The sequence below is a fragment of the Engraulis encrasicolus genome, chromosome 15, assembly GCF_034702125.1.
Source record: "Engraulis encrasicolus isolate BLACKSEA-1 chromosome 15, IST_EnEncr_1.0, whole genome shotgun sequence".
Lineage (NCBI taxonomy): Eukaryota > Metazoa > Chordata > Actinopteri > Clupeiformes > Engraulidae > Engraulis > Engraulis encrasicolus.
Window position 1 is genome coordinate 15826661 of NC_085871.1, and position 20481 is coordinate 15847141.

At 44.9% G+C, this 20481-nt stretch overlaps 3 protein-coding genes across 5 annotated transcripts in view; 1 reads left to right on the plus strand and 2 right to left on the minus strand.

Moving 5' to 3' along the window:
* The window catches only part of slc41a2b (solute carrier family 41 member 2b), a 63147-nt gene extending 52156 nt beyond the window's left edge, over nucleotides 1–10991 (minus strand). Inside the window, exons 1-4 of one of the 3 annotated variants that reach the window (XM_063217129.1) lie at nucleotides 10604–10991; nucleotides 9277–9538; nucleotides 8081–8463; nucleotides 6021–6128 (exon numbers count right to left, since the gene is read on the minus strand). In XM_063217129.1, coding sequence (XP_063073199.1) covers nucleotides 6021–6128; nucleotides 8081–8463; nucleotides 9277–9475 — 690 coding nt within the window. In that variant the 5' untranslated portion in view covers nucleotides 9476–9538; nucleotides 10604–10991. Of the gene's footprint in view, nucleotides 1–6020; nucleotides 6129–8080; nucleotides 8464–9276; nucleotides 9661–10590 lie in introns of all 3 variants that reach the window. The other 2 variants (XM_063217127.1, XM_063217128.1) reach the window with 2 other exon arrangements.
* A 100-nt stretch (nucleotides 10992–11091) lies between these two features.
* nopchap1 (NOP protein chaperone 1) lies at nucleotides 11092–13300 on the plus strand. Its single transcript, XM_063217130.1, has 4 exons — nucleotides 11092–11266; nucleotides 11493–11570; nucleotides 12108–12241; nucleotides 12540–13300. Exons 1-4 carry the CDS (start codon nucleotides 11197–11199, stop codon nucleotides 12729–12731), a joined length of 474 nt encoding a protein of 157 aa, XP_063073200.1. The 5' UTR covers nucleotides 11092–11196; the 3' UTR covers nucleotides 12732–13300.
* A 1704-nt stretch (nucleotides 13301–15004) lies between these two features.
* Nucleotides 15005–20481, minus strand: part of aldh1l2 (aldehyde dehydrogenase 1 family, member L2) — a 36430-nt gene continuing 30953 nt past the window's right edge. Inside the window, exons 18-23 of the mRNA XM_063217131.1 lie at nucleotides 19974–20073; nucleotides 19111–19209; nucleotides 18773–18938; nucleotides 17885–17990; nucleotides 17040–17239; nucleotides 15005–16835 (exon numbers count right to left, since the gene is read on the minus strand). Coding sequence (XP_063073201.1) covers nucleotides 16780–16835; nucleotides 17040–17239; nucleotides 17885–17990; nucleotides 18773–18938; nucleotides 19111–19209; nucleotides 19974–20073 — 727 coding nt within the window. The 3' untranslated portion in view covers nucleotides 15005–16779. The remainder of the gene's footprint in view (nucleotides 16836–17039; nucleotides 17240–17884; nucleotides 17991–18772; nucleotides 18939–19110; nucleotides 19210–19973; nucleotides 20074–20481) is intronic.

Here is a 20481-nt window from a genome sequence, read left to right on the forward strand (position 1 = left end):
CACTCATTTCCTGTCAACTCTTCGCTATCGCCATCAATTAAAGACATTAAATAAAATAAAAAATATATATATACTGTATACATCAAACATCGACAATCAAATATATCATCAATCAAATGGCAACTTTTGGTAACACTTTATTTTAGGGATACATCTATTAGCACTAATACATACAATGTTAATGTCTGCATAAGTACCTTGTAAGGCATGTACTAAGCAAATGCTAAGGCCTACTAGGTCCTTACTAAGGTTAAATTGGTAATAAATCCCTTATTGTGCATGAACAAGACATTTGCGAATACATGCCTAACAAATGTTTGATTTTGCTTTGTACATGCCTTACAAGTTACTTATACAGGAACATTGTATGTATTAGTGATAATAGATGTATCCCTACAATAAAGTGTTGATGCCTGGTAGCGTGGGTAGCAGAAGTTGTTTCGCCTTGAATTCGCTGTATTCGCTTGAGACGCAACATTGACATGTTTGATTCAGCTAATCACATAACGGCTCTGGCTTGACAGCCTGGGACATTTGGAGATATGAACGTTCCGATTGGTTTTCGCCGAACAGCGTCAGAGCGAATTCGCCTGCGATTAGATTTAGTTTAATCGTCAAAATTCGCTCTGGTCGCGCAAGAAGCTTCGCTCCTGGCGATTTCGCTTTGGTAGTGCAGGTCGCGTGCCCTCCATCCTTCATTCGCTCCATTCGCTCTTGGTCTGTACACGGCATTACCCAAGTTTTTTAATGAACCCAGATGTACTCAGACTTTGATGAATAGGAAGTCAGCTCCTCGTCTAAAAAAGGGTTAAGTCACTTGCAGGAGAGACAAAAATCCACAAACAAAACTGCCCAGTCATTGTGTGACCCCATTTTTGAAAATAAGCAAATAGTGTTGTGTGTACGGGAAGGATTAGTAGGTAAGAGAGAGGGCTGGTGGTTTCGGAGGACTGGCATGAAACCACAACGGGGAGGATGGGACAGGGCCAGTGACAGAGGACAGGAAAGTAGACGAAAGAAGGAATGAAAGACGAGGAGAAGAATGGAAAACAGGACATGGGGTGAAGCAGAGAAGGACAGGAGGATAGAAAGGGAGACAGAGGAGAAGAAAGGGGGTGAAAGAGTAAGGGAGAGAAGGAAAGAAAAGGAGAAAGAGGAGGATAAGAAAGAAAGAAAATAAAGAAAAACTGGACAGAGTGAAAGGAGAGAAGCAGAGGCGAGAATAAAGGGAGAGAGGAGGAGGAGGAGGAGGAGAAAGGAAAGAACTGTGGGACAGAAAGGAAAGAAAAGGTGAGAGAGGAGGAGACAAAAAAGCAAAGGAGGACAGGGGAGAAGAGGAGAAGAAGAGAGGAAAGCAGTGGACTGGGGGAAAGGAGACAACTGGAGGAGAAAAGGCATGCAGAAAGAGGAGGAGAAGAAATGAAAACTGGACAAGGTGAATGGAGAGAAGGAAATAAAGGGAGAGAGAAAATGAGAACAAAGGAAAGGACAGGGATAAAGGAGAGGAGGAAAGAAAAGGAGGCAGAAGAGGAGAAGAGAGCAAAGCAGGACAGGGGAAAGGAGAGGGAAGGAAGGTGAGGAGGGAGGGGTGCTGCCGGGACAGGCTGACGCTGCACAATAGACTGATTCTCTGCTACACTAAACTGTAGTTATGTGTGTGTGTGTGTGTGTGTGTGTGTGTGTGTGTGTGTGTGTGTGTGTGTGTGTGTGTGTGTGTGTGTGTGTGTGTAACATAAATGGCACATTGAAGAAGATGTGTGTGCATATAATGAGGGGAGAGAGAGAGAGAGAGAGAGAGAGAGAGAGAGAGAGAGAGAGAGAGAGAGAGAGAGAGAGAGAGAGAGAGAGAGAGAGAGAGAGAGAGAGAGAGAGAGACTGTAACTACTAGCAAATAGGCCTAAGGCAGCAGCAGGGTTTTTTCTTTTCTTTTCTTTTCTTCTCATTTCTTTTCTTTTCGTGAAGCGACTGGGATGAGATAGGGGTGGGGTTAAGTAGACAAAACACCCCCAGCCTCTTCCCCCATCCTCTGTCTGCCTCCCCTCCTCTGCCTCACTGCCTGCCTACCTGCCTGCCTGTCTCCCCTCCATGTTTACCCCTGGGCGGATTTGTTTGCAGTTGCAGCTTAGCCGGGCAAATAGACCGTCTGCGACGAGATTTAAGCGTCAGAGAATCGCTTCTGTGCCGCACGAGCGATGCACGCGATTGAAGCGACTAGTCCAGCGAGTATTCCAACATTCCCATAGGCTGTGGTGGCTGTCGCCAAACCGCGTCATAGCAAATTAGCGTAATATTCCCAGGAGTTCAACTACAAACTGTCGCTCGAGTTGCGCGAATCGCTTCTAACCTCCTGAGTCGCTTTTGTCGCGTGACTCAATACAAAGTCATATACTTCCGTTGCTCGCCTCGCTCAGGTCGCGGCCGGTCTATTCGTGCGGTAAGGGCCTTTTCACACCAGAACGGGGAAGTAGGGTTGGTACAGAAGCGATTTCTACCAGCGGCGGTGAAAATACATGGAAACAGGTCTGTCCCTCTACACCAACACAGCGGTCGTCGGGCTGTAGCGGTGCGGGAGACTGCTCCATGCCGCGCTACATTTGGAAAATCTGACTGGAGCAGAATTTTGACAGCGCTGGCCAGTGGCGTCCCGTTGAAATGAAGCGCAAAGCAGCAAACTAGCATTGGCTGTGTGTGTGTGTGTGTGGGGGGGGTGTCGTTGTGAAAGGCCAAATAGAACACACCGCCCGGTACTCGGCTGAAAGACCCGGCGTCTGTTTGCTAGCGCCACACTCTTGTGTGTAACTGGCCTAAGGAAGGACAGCGGCAAATTGTGCCAGAGGTAACATCAGCCAGTTCAGACAGCTGGAGGAAGTACCACTTGGTAATATGGGGATAGGTGAGAGTGAGAGAGAGAGTGAGTGAGTGAGTGAGTGAGTGAGTGAGTGAGTGAGTGAGTGAGTGAGTGAGTGAGTGAGTGAGTGAGTGAGTGAGTGAGTGAGTGAGTGAGTGAGTGAGTGAGTGAGTGAGTGAGTGAGTGAGTGAGTGAGTGAGTGAGTGAGTGAGTGAGTGAGTGAGTGAGTGAGAGAGAGAGAGAGAGAGAGAGAGAGAGACAGAGAGAGAGACAGACAGAGAGAGAGACAGACAGAGAGAGAGAGAGACAGAGAGACACAGACACAGACAGAGAGCAATGTGTGTGTGTGTGTGTGTGTTCCTGAAACATTGCAAGTTCAGCACATTCCTCCAGTAATACTATTACATGTGCCCGAAGCCCAATGTCAGAGTTAAGTAAACGCTCTCCCTCTCCATCTTTCTCTTGCTCGCTGAAGAAGAGCACATCTACCATTTCTCCTCATCTCAGTCTCTCCGTCTCCACTCACACCCACACACACACGGCTATCTAGGACAGGAGTCTATGGAGTGTAACCATAATGTCTTTAGTCAAAGCTAACTCACAACACCCCCCCAAATAAAACAAACAAACAAATGAGATAAAAGTCAAGACAGACAGACAAACACTACCGTAGATAACATGTAACATGAGCGGAACAATTCAAGCAAAAGGAACCTGGGTCATCCATTCAAGTATGCTTGAAAACCCTACCAGCACCAGTGCCGCAGCACCACACGCCCACCCCCTCTATGCTCCCGGCCAGAGGGCATCTGCACTGAAGCAGCAGCCCAGAATCGACTCTCCTCCCCCTCTCTGGATCTCTTACTCTTGTGCCATCCGCCACTATGAGAAAGGTCTGTGCACTGAAGCAGCACTCAACTACTCTAATATGTACTGTACGTACACGCACGCATACACACAGACACGCATACACACAGACACACACCATCCATCAGTCACGCTGTGAAATACCTGTGCTGTACACTAAAACAACATGGTCTCTCCCATACACACACACACACACACAGTCACCGCACTCTCATGTACACACACAAACAAAATCAGTCTACCAGTTAAATATGTCCTGAAGCACTTCAGTCTCTCATACCATACACACACACACACACACGCCATTTGTCATTCTGTAGTTCCCCAGCCCCATAGAGGTAATGACAGGGCCTGGCTCTGACTGATGGCAGAATCCCGGGAACTAGCTGCCCACCACTGTCTAGGACACCTCGTTGACAGACTACTGGACTTAAGTTCGCAAAACCAGAACCCACACACATAAAGTATGTGTCTGTGTGTGTGCGTGCGCGCGCGTGTGTGTGTGTGTGTGTGTGTGCGCTGCACCAATCTTCCTTCGTGAGGCCACTGCTATTGGAGCACACCCACATGCTGGGGCCCTCGCTCCATGTGGGGCCCAAATCATGGACCCCACATGTCTTGACCCCTTTTGCTGGGGTACTTTTGTTGTTACTGGTAAAAGTGTAAAAACATTTCCTCACTGACCGGTTATGGTTAGGGATTGTTTTGGTTTGGGCACAGTTAAGCATTCTTTATCCATTGTTAGGGCTAATATGAATGGAAGTCAATGGGAGGGCCCACAAAGATATTAAGGTTGGGCTGTGTGTGTGTGTGTGTGTGTGTGTGTGTGTGTGTGTGTGTGTGTGTGTGTGTGTGTGTGTGTGTGTGTGTGTGTGTGTGTGTTATCAACTTCTACTGCATGATCACCATCTCTGGTGTAAGGAGGCCACCAAAGGCACTTTTAATGTGCTGGCTTTGCAGCCACTCTTACTAATGGCCAGTGGTGAAGGGCTGCTGACGTGGAGGTGTGAAGAGGGAGAAAATGTGCGGTCAGGACGTGTTCATGACAGGGCGGGCAGCTGACCTTGGAGGTGGTCAAATGGTTCTTTGGTCAAGGGCATACTACAGTCAGGGCTGCCGGCAGCTTTAGCCGGGCCCGAGACGAAGTCACCTGAAAGGCCCTCCCACCCCAATACATACAATCTAAGGAGCAGTGGTGTAGTCTACGTAGAACGCGGGTATACGGAGTATACCCACTCCTAAATTTTAGGGGCTTCAGTATACCCACTTAAAATTGATTGATCCATTGTTTAGAATAGCATAAATATATACAGTATACCCACTTCAAAAAATGCTCGAATATACAGTATACCCACTTCAAAAAAGTAGACTACACCGCTGCTAAGGAGGACCCCAAATTCGGAGCTCTCCCCCTCTACCTGGGCCCGGGACAACTGACGTTCCCTGGTCGACTTCCCCGTCTACAGTAATCTCAGTGTGGAGAAAGGCTGCGGTGGCCACAAGTAGAGACTTGGCCACTGTGCTCCAGTGTTGGCTGTGAAAGTGCCTATTAAGGATTAGGATAAAATAACACGCCTGTCTGGGGGACGTAAGAGCGAGCAAGAAACAGTGAGAGATGGAAGGTAAGCAACAGGGAGAGAGAGAGAGAGAGAGAGAGAGAGAGAGAGAGAGAGAGAGAGAGAGAGAGAGAGAGCACAAGAGAAGAGAGAGAGAGAAACAGATAGAATTTTAGAGACAGAGAGCAAGAAAGTGGAGAAGTACACAAAGTGCAGACAAAAGTGCACGCTCATACAGACGAGAGGAGAGACAGAGAGAGAGAGAGAGAGAGAGAGAGAGAGAGAGAGAGAGAGAGAGAGAGAGAGAAGAGATGGAGATGTTAGTAAAAGAGAAAGGGAGAGACGTATAAGTTATGTAAAGGAACGAGAGCAAAGAGGCAAGACTGTCCCAAGATCCAGCCCCTGTTATCCGGTATCTGTTATTTTGCTGGTGGTTGCTTGTGCTAAATCACACATTTGGACAAATCATTGCCAATTGCAGTCAATATTTGAATAAATATTGAGATTGGCCAACAATTTCGTCCCAGATTTCGATTTTGGGTGAATTTGAATAGTATGCCACCCCTACTTTAAGGAAAACTTCATCATCCATCTTGACTGTACTCTGTGTGTGTGTGTGCGCGTGTGCATGTGCGTGGGTGTGGCCGTGGGTGTGTGTGTGTGCATGGGCGTGGGCGTGTGTGTGTGTGTGTGTGTGTGTGTGCGTGTGTGTGTGCGTGTGCGTGTGTGTGTAGCAGCCACGTACGTACCGCTGTGGAGAGGCGTGAGGCCAGGGTCATCTCCAGGTTGCCCTTCAGGCCCAGCAGAGCAGGCACCAGGATGAAGATCTCAGTGATGTTGGTGAAGGCACCCCAGTGCTGTTAGTGGAGAGAGGGGGAAGAACAGGGAGGAGAAAAGAGGGGTGGATAATTAATGGGAGGAGAGGGATGGAGGGATGGATGGGAGGAGAGGGATGGAGGGATGGAGATGGGAGGAGAGGGATGGATGGATGGATGGATGGATGGATGGGAGGAATGGAAATGGGATGGAGGTGAAGAGATAGAGAGGGCAGATGGGTGGTGGTGGATATGGGGTAGGGGGGTGAGAGAGGTAGAGAGGAGAGGTTAGGAGGGGGAGGAGACAGGGTGGAGAGGAGATGGAGAGGGGTAGGGTAAGATGAGAAGGAGGGGGAGAGGAGAGGAGAGGGGAGGGAGGACAATGGGGAGAAGAGAAGAAAAGAAAAAGAAAAAGAAAAGAAACGAGAGGACAAAATCAGGATAGGACAGGAAAGGAGGATAGAGGAGGAGATGAAGTGACCGAGGAGACAAAGCAAGAATACCAGAACCATTATATTAATAACGCAGTTGAGGACAGGCGACATGATTGGATTATTCAAATGGGCTACACTTCAGTATAAGAATAGATAAGACCGTTTCCTGGTTACAACATTGCATCAGAGTCCAACAAAGAAGTACAGCAGGACGTCTGTCGCCTGATAGTGGGTATTCACACACACGTGTACACACTGTACAGTATATTGTAAAGCTATAAAAGGCCACTATCAGGATGTAGAACCAGACAGGAGCACATTTCATTATGCAACCACCAGCAGATCTTCAACCAATTTGGGGCCCCTAGGCAAAACATAGACATGGGGCTCTCTTGAATTACTTTTGCTGGGGTTTACCATGACGGGGCTGACTGTTGGGGGGCCCCCCCTACAATGGGCAAATTTGGTGGGGGCCTCGGCAACTGCCTAATCTGTTTATTGGTAAAACCGTCTCTGGCAACAACGATACCCAACGGATGTCTACAGCCAACTGCCTACGGTTGTTTTCCCAGCAGTCGTTCTAGAATTTTACACCATTCGAAAGCTTTTAGTCATTCTAGAATTTCACAGCTTTCAAACTTTATGCAACAAATTCACTCCGGGTCCTCATCATAATGTCTGAGAACTCTAGATTTTGCATATTAATCAATGTTAATTTCATTACTAGTTTTTTTAAAAGGGGAATCTGATGACTGATGAGACTTTCTGGTTGTACAGTCAGATGCAGTTGGTAAGGGATGGGGAAATGAAAGTGAAGAATGAAAACAAAAGGCTTGCTTTCATTGCCTTCTTCTACAGGAAACCAAGTAGGGACAACTTCAAATGTAATCCTGGACTAATACCCAACACAATACAGACATCAAATGCATCTCTGTATTGGATTATACTCTGGGAATGTCATCGTAACTCATTTCAATGTAGCACCTAAGTATGGTACATTAGGCCAAGACAGTAATCTATTGCCTTAGGGCAGGAATGAAGAATAACTGGCTACTGCATATCTTCATCTCTACCTCTCTTACCGTTGAGTAAAATTTTTTTTAAATGAAAACTGCTTCAGCAACATGCCCTGTATGACATTCAGTGGTGGTGTGTACTTGTGCTGGCAGATTTGCATTTAAGTTAATTGTGCACCATAGGGCTGGAATACTATGGTACAAACACATCATAACAAACATAACAATCATAGGATGTATAAAAAAGACACAGGGGTCATTCCTGGTCACATTAGATATTTTCAGAGCTCATCTACACAGGTTTCAATGAAACCGGCCATGCTGACTTGCACGACCTCAACACTGAATTCACACCTCTCCTGCATAGAAATAAAAAAGACAGGTACCAGAAAAAGGTTTGCACATTGCACACACACATTAACCAGCGAAGACGGAGGTGCTGTGACACAGTGCACTAAGGCACCCATCAAATAAATGGGCTTGCATGATCATGGGCAGTCAGAGATAGATGCAACATGTCACATACAACCGTCAGCAGCCTCACCTGCACAATGTCCAGCACCATGCCAGCCGACACGGTGCCAAATCCGGCCAGCAGAAAAGGCACCAGGATCTGCAGCGCCATGGCCAGGGGCGACTCCTTGGGCATGTGGCCCCTCACGATAGGCCTCTCCAGCGCCCCCTCTCCGTCGTCGTCATCATCGTCCTCATCCTCGTTCTCCTCCCCCTCGTCCTCCTCGTCCTCCTCCCCCGACAGCTGGCCGTGGGGCAGCATGGGCTGGGTCTCCCCGTAGCGCCCGTCGCCCAGGTCTCCCGACGACAGCGGCGAGCGGGGGGTGCGTGCTGGTCCGCGGTGGGCACGGCTAGTGCCTGGCTCGCGGTGGTACCCGTTGCCTAGCAGCATGTCTGGCTTGGCAGAGGAAGTACCTGTAATATCATATGCATACATGTTTATGTCTAGTGTTCCCACTTTATGCTTTGGCGAGTGTGGTCCCTATTAGCCTGCTGTAATTTACCAGTGAATAAATCAGTTAAACTCAGACACCGTGGGTGTCCACTGATCGTCTTTTTTCATCATATTACATTGCACATAGCTGAAGCTTTTATCCGAAGCGACTTAGTTATCGAAAGGGTATTGGTTACAGTCCCAGGAGTTAGGTGAGGTTAGGTACCTTGCTCAAGGGCATTTCAGCCATCGAGTGCGATGGGGAGTTTTTAAGGGTGGGATTCAAACCTGCAACCCTGTCTGATCTAAAGTCCATCTCCTTATCTATTAGGTAACAGCAGAGGTTGGAGTAGAACGTCAGTAAACCTCCCTCCCGAAGCCTCATATAGTATCGTAGCGATAAGCTATCGGTCTGAACCTTTAGCTCAGCGGTATCATGCACTGCCTCCCATGTCCGAACTGGAACATTGACTGGTAGGTGGTGGGTTCGAGATCCGAGTAGCAAACTAGGGCAGGAACACCTCAGTTACATTTAGACACTTAAAAAGTCAAGAGACGGCCCTAGACAGTCCGTGGCTCTAACGGTGGGGCACTAGGCTGCTACACCGGCAACCCGGGTTCGATTCCGGCCCGGGTACGATGCCGATCCTTCGCCACATCTCTCTCTCCCTATTCGTTTCCTATCACTCCTTCACTGTCCTGTCATAAAATCAAGTCATGAGAGACTGTCCCGTCATAAAATCACGAGAGCCCCCCCCCCCGAAAAAAAGTCAATAGACCTAGAATGACAGTACCGTTGCCGTTGCCAACGCTGCTTCCAACACCTCCTCCGCCGGTCAGGTCGGACATGGTCAGCCGCTCCTCCTGAAGGGCGCTGTAGCCGGCGGGCACCATGGTTTGCAAGAGCGAGGGCACGCGGCCTGGAGACAGGAAGCCCCAGCTATGGCCCAGGGTGCCCACTGCGGTGGAGCCGCCGCTGGAGCGAAGGTTCATGGTGGTGTTGATGCTGGTACTGCTGGTGGTGGCGGTCTAGACCGGGCTGGGCCTGGGGCATCGCTGGGGGGGTTGGGGAGGAGGTGGGAAGGGGGTGGGGGATAAAGAACAGCTATGGATGGATGACTTGGTTTAGTCTCACTGTTGTGGTGGTGATGGCGGTGGATGGTCCTGCCACATGGTGCCTGGAAAATGAAGTGAGCCATTATTACATTCCTTTACATTACCGATAGGTCTGTACATTAGCGCTCACATGCAACTTATGCAAGGCAAGCAGGACACGCAGACACAAGTTCTGTAACGCATATCACCACAGACCTGCACATTTTTGCAAAGAATTCCGAGTCTTCTCTTAATGCATTCATGAGCAGCATTGGACGGATGTTTAAGATTATGCATCCTCATCCAAATGTTTCTTCTCCAAATTTAAGTTCACGTTTGCCGTGATGTCTATGAGATCTTCATCTACGCCTGTAGCGGTCAAAAGATAACGAAACAACCATACAACACTGAAACTTGTTGTTGTTTTCCTGACAAAGGCAAAAACTCCCCCTGTCCTGTCCTTCCTTTCACAGTGCGTGTGTGTGTGGCATCATTAGTTCAGCAGAAGTGAAGCCAACAATTTAAGATCACTCCCACACCCAAACTATTGCGCATGCTACGCATTATTGCCAAAATCTACTCAAAGCGCAGTTACTCGGCGTGTGTTTTCCTTCGCTAATATTTCAAAGAATCACATACAGCAGAAATGGTTCTCAATGCACACATCATTATTTTGTGGTTGCGTATTAGCTCACTCTGCTAGCCATATCAGGCTAACGATTCAAGCACATTGAGTATTTTGACCATCATATCGGATACTATGAGTTGAAACGCATTTGTCGCAAGATCCGTGTATTGGTGACACACGAAAGCATTTGGATAGCACAGTTGGCAAGCCCAGAACGGTGAGAAAATCTGAGACAGAATGTTCTGTCTCGGTGGGTTAAATAAATAATTCCCCCCTAATGGAAACCATTCGCGGGAGTTCAGCAGGGGCAGGCAAAATTCAGACGCAACGACACAGAATATAACCGTTGCTGTACAACAAACATTAACATACTGGTGAACAACACTTCAAAGTTTTACCTGGGGGACAAGGGAATGACCGTAAGATGCTCCGGACTGAGGTCCCGTTGCCTGTGCTTTCTTGCTCTGACAGTCTGTCGCGTCACCGCAGAAGTGCCACACATCAACTCGTGCCAAGACAGTGTACGCATGCGCACGATCTAAAATCCAGGAAGTCCAATTAAAAAAATGTTATTTCAAGTATTGATAGTCCAATTGCTTAAACATGCAGACTAACACAGTACCAGTAAATGTAGCACTAATATACTACTATAGCACTGCACCTCAATATGAAAAGAAAAGTCACAGAAACACAACACATAAAGATAACCATAAGTTCAATTACTCTTTCGGCAACTCATGCCCCTCACCCACTACTCAAAATGAAAATGTTCCAAATAAGGAGGTCTAGGCACAAATCTGTGGTCTAGGTATTAATGGTTCCAAATGATGAAGCATGCTTGTGCTTGGGCAGAGACCACCAAGTACACCCTCCCACAAGAGGGCGCTCTACCAAATTGTATTCTTTAAATAGGACTGTATTTACACGGAAGTAGTTCTCACATGTACATTTTCTTGTGAGCATGTTCATGTGCTCGTAGAAATCAGAAGTCATGGCAGAAATAACAGAAAAGAAGCCGACCACTTGTTCGCAAGATTTACTGTCATGCGGTAATGGAGAAGGTATGTTATTAACTGGCACGTATGAGTTTTCTATTTTGTTTCGCTATTTCAGTAGACTGAGATGTTACAAAGATACGTTGTTGGGCTCACTGCGTTGTGTTCATCTTCATGTTCTTCTGTCTGTTACACCTTTTGTAGGCTACACCGCTGTTGTTATGTAGGATTTCTAAACATGTTATTTAACGCTTGTCTCACTTGGCCTGTGCTTTCCCCCTTTTCTCCGCAGCCATCCACGAAAAGCTCTTATTGAAAAAACCCAACAAGCCAGCACCTCTTCAGACAACAAGAGTTCCGAGGAGTAGTGGTAGGTTGGTTCAGTCTCAGTCTATGTAATGTGTAAGTTATGGTGTAATTAATTGTTCATATGATGGGGAACAGGGGACTTGTGTTGTAGTTTTACCTTTAATTCTTCAGGTAACTTCTGACAGTTATCAAACCAATAGGCATAGCAATGTTCATTGTGCAGCATGGTGTGTGATTGAGTGACCATCGTGGTTGTGACTGCTGTACTCCTGCCATGTCAACAAGATGTTTGGGCTCAATGCAGAGTTTGATAACTGAATGTCGTATGGTCTCAGCTTTGTTAGGACGATAACCTCCCATCATGCCCACGGAGTTTAATATGACTTACATTGATCAAAATTGAAAAGAAAAATAAATGGTTTTTATTGTTGGTAGGTACTATTTTGATCAACTTTTGTGTTCCTTTCCAAACCAACATCTATGCCTGGCATTATGCCTTCTTCCATTCCCAACTTCCAACTATTTCAACACTTGTCATTGATTTTAGAATAGTTCTTTTGTCAATAAAAAAAATCCCATCCATGCTATGTGTTTACAGTTTTGGACAGGCTCCAGAGTTTCCTACCCCAGATGGCCCAGGCCAACGAGTCTCTTAAGCAGCAAATGGAGGCCGCTCCTGCTGAGCAGTTTGACATCGAAAACACAGACGATGCAGAGAAAGTTATTGAGATGGTAAGGCAGCTTCTATTTCACATGAAACCCCTGCACACTGTAGTCTGACCTGGCCATCATCAGGCATGATGACTGGCAACTCATTTTGGTGAACTTTGATCTTCTCTGATGCACCTGTTCAAAGGAGGTGTACAAAAAGTCTTTGAAGACAATAATCATGTACTATTGACTGTAAATGAAATCCCATCTCTTTCTAGTGTCTTGTATTCTACTATTATGCTTTTTAACCACTCTATTCGTGAAAAAAAAAATCAATTTGTCTTGTTTGTGAATTGAGATTTTATCTTTTTCTCCTCAGGATGTGGCACTTTTTGAAATGAATGGCTCGGAGGGCGACTCTGAATCGTCAGAAGATGACAGCTCTGAAGACCCGTCTGACAGTGAGGAAGAGGAGGAGGAGGAGGAGGAAGCAGAGAAGCTGAAACTACCTGGAGACTGTAAGAGGAAAAGAAGAGCCAACATTGAAGTGCTTGCCGGAGAGGATATGTGAAGCTGGATAAACAGTGCACTCGTTTCTTTACTAAATAATGTGACATGGACAGAAGTTGCTGTCACGCCAATGAAGCTGGACGTGTTTGTACCGGGTATGCCCCTTGCCAGTTGTTTTTCATCTGGGCTGTCACTGATCGAGAATGGATTTGGCGAAATCCTGGACTAATTCATGTGAAGAGGACTCATTTTGTCGCGAAATCCAAACCACAGTTTTGATTATCTTTTCAAGATGATGTCATACTGTACTTGAACAAAGTGATGGTTTCACCATGATTAATACCAAAAGCTAGCAGCACAGTGTCCATTGATTGAATGACCTGGTCAGAGGATCATCAAACATTTTTTTTTACTGCAAGTCTATTTTTAAATGTCAGTACACAGTGTGTATAGTATATGTAGTTGAGGATATTATTTTGCATAAACCTTAGCACCAGAATGTGCCTTCAAATCCTCTCATTTATTATCAAGAAAATTCATAGGTAATATTTTTTTTCTTTCATGGACATATTATAACCTCCTTGTTTTAGTGCATTAAATGGCTAGCTGTGCTGGAGCACCATAACATAACTGCTTTTATTTCAAAGGTAAATTTAGTAAACATTTACCACACCATCAGTTTCTCAGAAGGTATTGATTATGGCTGGGAAATGTATACTTTTCATACATGAATTGGTCAATCTTTCTCCATGTGTCATTTTCTCCATGTGTGAGATTTTTGACTGCAAAACTTGCTTTACTTTGCTTAGTAAATATTAAGATCACATTAGCAGCATACATTTTCAAAATAAGCGACTTAAGTTATAAACTCTTCCCTTTTGTGTGTCTTAAAGTCATGTAGTCTTCTGTACTTGAGATTCAATATTAAACTGCCATCTTGTGGCTTGTGTAAACCACGTTTAGCTCTAAGCAGCTGAAGTTTTATCTGTAGAAGGGCTGGACTCAGGGCTGTAAATTTAAAAGCGTGTTTTGTTCATTAATAAAAACAAAAGTAAAAAAATAATTAAAGGGACACTGTGTGAGATTTTTAGTTGTTTATTCCCAGAATTCATGCTGCCCATTCACTAATGTTACCTTTTTCATGAATATTTAACACCAGCATCAAATTCTAAGTATTCATCATGACTGGAAAAATTGCACTTTTCATACATGAAAAGGGGGATCTTCTCCATGGTCCGCCATTTTGAATTTCCAAAAATAGCCATTTTTAGCTGCAAAAATGACTGTACTTGGACCATTCTAACAAATATTTGTTTATTACTTAGTAAACGTTTGTGTAAAGATCAAATTTGGCAATAGGCAGCCCAGTTTCAATGAGCAGCATCGTTGCAGTACCTTTTTTGACCATTTCCTGCACAGTGTCCCTTTAAGTTGTTGGTCGCTGCCACACATACAAAGACTGTTGATCTGCTTATGCACATTACTATATTCACAATGTCGGCCAAAAGTTTTAGAACATCACAACTTTCCCCCCACCATACCTTTGACAATTCAGCTCATTCTATTTCAATTGCAGTTCTAAATTCAGGTTAATGTAATTGCTCTCTGAAATTAATGCATTCAACAAAAAGACAATTTGATCTTGGGGGGAAAAAAATGAACTGGAATGAATTTAATACATTGTAAGAAATCACATTTAGCTTTATGCAAAGCTATTGGCTCTGATAAAGGACCTCTATCTGTGGAAGATGTGATTAAAACTCATTCCTATGTAATAAATGTGTGAATGGTTTGGTTGCTTTTCACACTTATGTCTAGATATAATAATTGGATGGATAATCAAACCCTTTTCACCTCTGTGCTGTATAACACTCAACATTGTACAATTTCAGTGGACGTTTACCACTTGAGTTGCAATAAATATAACGGGAAAAATTAAGGTGTTATAAAACTTTTAGTAGTGTAGGCCAGAGGTAGTCTAACAAGAGTACCTCTGTGTAGGCTCATAGAGATGAGTCACCCTGGAGTATTGTGGGGAGAGTGCATGAGTGTAATGGATGTATATATGAAGTGGTGCATGAGTGTATATAATGGAGTCAAAGGTACAGAATCTGGCAAAAGCCAACTTCTTCAAATGAAACGAACCATGTCCCAGTTTTATTTGAATTTCTATGGTAATGGCACTGGGTTTCTGTTCAGAGCTTTGTCACTACTCCTTTTGTCCCATCAAGCTTGATGTAGGTCCTTAGTGTCAACAGTATTGCTAGTGGGACGATTCAACATTTGCCGAAACAAACTGAAATACATCATAATGATCAATAACACATCATGCAATTAAGTGACAGTGCTGGATTTACTGCTGGGTCATTATCATCCCGTTGGCAACAAGCTTCTAGTAGAGGCTGTTCTAAGGGCGTAATTGTAACAGTGAATAAATGGGCCTAGGAGTCATGAACCCATGGATGAAATCTCATCAAAGACTGCCTTTGCAATGCTTCTAAAAGCCAAATATCTTTCTTTTTTTAAAACATCATGTTTCACACATATGGCATGTGTCTCTGTGGTCTGGTGTAGCTTTATTACAAACACATTAACACATACAGGGCCAGGTATAACAACAAGGACAGTGAAATACAGAACTGGAATAGAAGGAATTGTGTTTTTAAAAATGGTTTGATAAAAGTTGTTCAATAAAAATATATCCATTCTATTCTATGTATTCGGCACTCACTTAAGAAGACTTATCCATGACCAGAATGTTTAGCATACAGAGCTGATGAATACTGACATATATGACTTGGGTTGTGTCCGAGTAATTTCTCTAGTCACCACACATACCAACAACCATGTTTGCGCATGTGCGTTACTGTACCCAAGAGGAAATCCCTTTTTTGAAATCACAGTATACCACCACAATTAGTGATGTATTGTATGTGTGTTTTTACACTCACTTCAATGGTCACATTTGATATGGAAAATCACATTGTGTATTCAACCACTTAAAATGAGAGGTAGGCATAATAAAAGTATAAAACAGGTTGTTTTTTTGAGTGATTTGCCAAAAAAAAAATCCATCAGGATATGGGCACAGATCACATTGAGTCTTGCTACAATGTTAATATGGCAAAGCAAATATGGCAATACACACATGCAATTCATCGTACAATACATTGTACAGGGCCATTTTCCTCTTGATCTGAAAGGGATTTAAAAAGATAGCAGACATAGCAGCTCCAACAATACGGAGACTTCATAGAACCTTCACTAGACTGCAGCATTTCTTCTCCCAAAATAAAATATTTACACTGACTTGAATTTTTTTTTTTTAAAATAAAACACTACAACTACTAAATGTGAGTTTTAAGTGTAAAATACCGATGTCCTCTCTTACACATCTGATGTATTTAAAAGCCTTTGAGTGGCTAGATAAAGTGTCATCAAATATGTATTTAAAAATATAACATTTAATATTAAAATCCAAAAGTGATAAAAAGTGATATTTTTTGTTTTAAACACTGTGTGGGAATTCTGTTAATAAAATGACTTAATATATATTATTAATATTTTGTACAAAACATATCTGGCATAATGATGACATCTAGGGTCAATGGTCTTGAGTCCAATTTTTGAAGAAGCGGTCTTCACTCCAGCATGATTTCAGATGAGACAGAACAGGAAAAGAAAGAGCAGAGAATGGTTCCTTGAACAGAACAGGCAAAAGAGTGTTTCCCTAGAGAATGTTCTTCTTTTTCTTGATTTCTTCTTCTTCTTAAAAAAGGTGTAGGCACATGAACAGTCATCACAGACTTCAGCTTTTTTTCTGTTCCCCCACCCTCTTAGGCTTGTACCTCCGAGCCCATTGGCCAAAAAGAGCCAGAACTGAGAGGCTTAGATGAACTGCCAGCAAGTTCGATGAGGGGTCTGGTTCCCCAAAACCCACAGTTGCTTACTAAAGTTAGCTACTTATTTGGCTGCAGCTTAATTCCCTATTGTCAACCAACAAAGTTGCTAACCAGCTAGCAGCTGTGGTGTGGGGATAACATGGATACCCCAGAACCCACAGAAAAGTCCACACACTCACGCACACACACACACATAGGCCGCTGGGCTTAGTACTCCACGGTCACCGCTTTGGTCCTGAGGTATTCATGGAGGGCCTCCTCTCCTATTATGGGCGGAAGATAAGAGAAAAGTACCAGCCAGTTAGATTTATACGGCTTGTGATCAATATAGATGCATTGGGTTTTAAGAATAGAATAGTATAGAATAAAACAGAAATAAATCAAAAATAGAATGCCCATCAATGTCAATGTCACTACTCAAATAGTCTACATCTTTGGCATTTTTTTCTGTGTGGGCCAATACTCACCAAGGTCTTTGCCAAAGCCGGACTGCTTGAAGCCTCCAAATGGCGAGGCCACGTCAGTCTTGTTGTAGGTGTTGATGAAGACGGTGCCGGCCTCCAGCCTCTCGCTCACGTACAGGGCCTTGTTGATGTCTCGCGTGAACACGCCCGACGCCAGCCCAAACTCTGTGTCGTTGGCTCGGCTCAGCACACCGTCGACGTCCCTGATGTGGTGAGAGAAACACGCAGCAGATGGGTGAAGATGGTGTCGGAAATGAGAGACCGTGAGAACAATACCAACTAATAAGTGTTGCTGAGAAGTTCTGTGCCTCCTTAATGACCTTGACCTACATACTTCTCTTTAGTGGCACTTCTGACAGTACGGCGAATAATCAAGTCACTGATACAATGTAGGATCAATTTTATGTCACCAAGACAGAGCCACTCCCATGTCAGTGGTGGCAATAATGAGTGAGAAAGTGTAAAGCTATGTGTACACCAAGAGTGACCTACGCTACCTGAGCGACGGAAGTCATTATATCTCTATGAAGGGTCGGCGACCAAAGGGACCAAAGCAAAGTCACCAGGAGCAAAGCGACCTGAGCGACTAGTGCGAATTTCAGCGATTAAAGACAAGCTAAATAATGAGCTATGACGCGGTTCGGTGAAATCCAATTGGAATGTTCGTATCTCCGAATGTCCCAGGTTGACAGGCCAGAGCTGTTGTGTGATTAGCTACATCAAACATCAATGTTACAGAGCGAATAAAGCGAATTCATGACGAAACTTCTTCAGCGACCTCAGCTACTCGACTCATGTAGCGTAGGTTGTTTCTGGTGTACACGACGTAGCATAAGTGTTCCACATACCCTTCCGGGAACTTGGAGATGACCATGACGGGTCCGAATGACTCTTCTTTGGCAATGAACATGTGGTCCTCCACGTCAGTGAACACCGTGGGCTCCATGAAGAAACCTACGGGAACCAGAGAGCAGGGAACCAGGGATCTGTCATTAGTGCTATTATTTGGAAAAAGTCTGGGAAAAAAACTAAAGTCTAGGGGGGGGTAAAATTGTCATATCTCCTGTTTCTGAAGAACACAAGTCAACATTTCAAAACGCGCAGTCACTGTAGGCACAAACAATGTCAGTAATCTTGGTGTATGCAGCAGTGGTTCTTCAATACGTGAAAATGATAACTAAATAAGAGCATTCAGAGATGATAGACTGACCCCCTGCCAATGGTACTGTATGTATTTTTAATTAATGTATTTTTTATGGGCTTTTTCGCCTTTATTTCCGACAGGACAGTGAAGAGCGACAGGAAGTGAATGTGGAGAGAGAGATGGGATAGGGATGGCACATGACCCGGGCCGGATTCCAACCCTGGGTGCAACCCCTGGGCATGCAAGCCCAAATGTGGGTGGCCTAGCTCGCTGCGCCACAGCGCCCCGCGTAAGATTCATTTACATGCGACACTATTTCATTCTGGGCTGGTCCCACCTCAAGCGCGCCACTGGTGAAATCCCACGTAAATCACACACCTGAGTCACCGCGGAGGCACTCTTGCGCGCTTACGCACCCTTGCATGGGTGGGAGAATACAGCCCTTCGAGCGTGCATAGCCAGAACGCGAAATATTATTAACGATACAACAAAAGATGTTATTCACGAAACGATAGAGGAGAAAGGGCACGATAGACACTTTTAGTCCTATCTCCCAGCCCTACTGTGGTGTGGCGTTCAGGTCGAGACTTGCCTGGCCTTGGCACCTGTTGGCCGCCACACACCAGCGTGGCTCCCTCCTTGACTCCAATGTCGCAGTACTCGACCAGCTTGTCCAGATGGGCCTTGTGGTTCTGGGGGCCGTGGTCGGTGGAGCGATCCAGCGGGTCGCCAATCTTCATCTTCTTAATCTCCTCCACCTGTTAGGGGAGGGAGGCACAGTCAGCAAAATGTGTGTGTGTGTGTGTGTGTGTGTGTGTGTGTGTGTGTGTGTGTGTGTGTGTGTGTGTGTGTGTGTGTGTGTGTGTGTGTGTGTGTGTGTGTGTGTGTGTGTGTGTGTGTGTGTGTGTGTGTGTGTGTGTGTTCCCTTACCACTCTGCTGACATACTGGTCGTGGATGGACTCTTCTACAAACAGGCGTCCTGCAGCGATGCAGTTCTCTCCCTTGTTGAAGTACACCGAGCTCATACCCTTCACACACACACACACACACACACACACACACACACACACACACACACACACACACACACACACACACACACACACACACACACACACACACACACACACACACACACACACACACAGCAGAAACTTAACTTCCTCCTTGCAAAAAATCCGGAATACATTGTCCTTTCTTTTTTAATATACACACTACAGTAGACATGGGAATTCCAACACTACCAGACTGCTACTGTGGTAGAAAATTACCTAGCAGAAGTGTAGGCAAGTGTAGGCATTATTTTAAGTTAATAGTTTTAACACACATTCCAAGTATGTACACCACCAATTTTCGAATGATATTTAAACATGTGGTGTGTGCATAGGCAGAGAGCTGAAATAATTGCAATAAAGTATCAAGGCTAGGAATTAGTGATAAGTCTTGCGTGCAAGTGGTGAAATTTAAGTGTCAGGTTTAGAAATAGAAATATTGGGGGGCGCTGTGGTGCAGCGTGCTAAGCCCCCCAAATTTGGGCTTTCATGCCCGCCCCATGGGGACCCCGGTTCGAGTCCGAACAGGGTCATTTCCCAATCCTCCCCCATCTCTCTCTCCCATTCACTTCCTGTCAGCATCTCATACTACCCTGTCAATAAAGGCATAAAAAGCTCCTAAAAAAGAAAGAAAGAGAAATATTGCCATATGTAGATAACATTTTTGTGTGTAAGCAGTTGAAAACAAAACTGTAGCAGAGTACAGGAGACACTTTACTGATGGTTTGAGCGTAGCTTACCATGCGCACAGCCTTGTCCATGTCACAGTCACTGAAGATGATGAGGGGGGACTTGCCTCCCAGCTCCAGAGACACCTTCTTCAGGTTGCTGACCGCACAGCTGCAACAGGAGGACACATAGGATAGCAGGACATCACAAACAAACACTTTTGAAAAAAGAAAAACCTTTAATCCTGATGCTGCATTGACCAAGGCATGTGATGCGACATAGACGCTCTATTCAGGCTCTTGAGATTTAAGTTCTTTACTAAACATGTGGTTATGTAAGAGCTGAAAGAACACATTTTAATGTAAAATGGGGGTTGTAACTTTTCTTTTATGTGCTTCGCAGGCTGAGATATGCGGATTTCTGTAGGCTGAGTGCATTTTTTCCCAAAAGGGGCTTAAGCGTTCAGAAGGCATTTTTTTGCAGATGCCTTAGGATCAAATGGGTTAAAGGTGCACTGTGTAGGATGGTGACCACAGTTGGTATTACAGCTGCTCATTGAAACTGTGCTGCCTGTTGTAG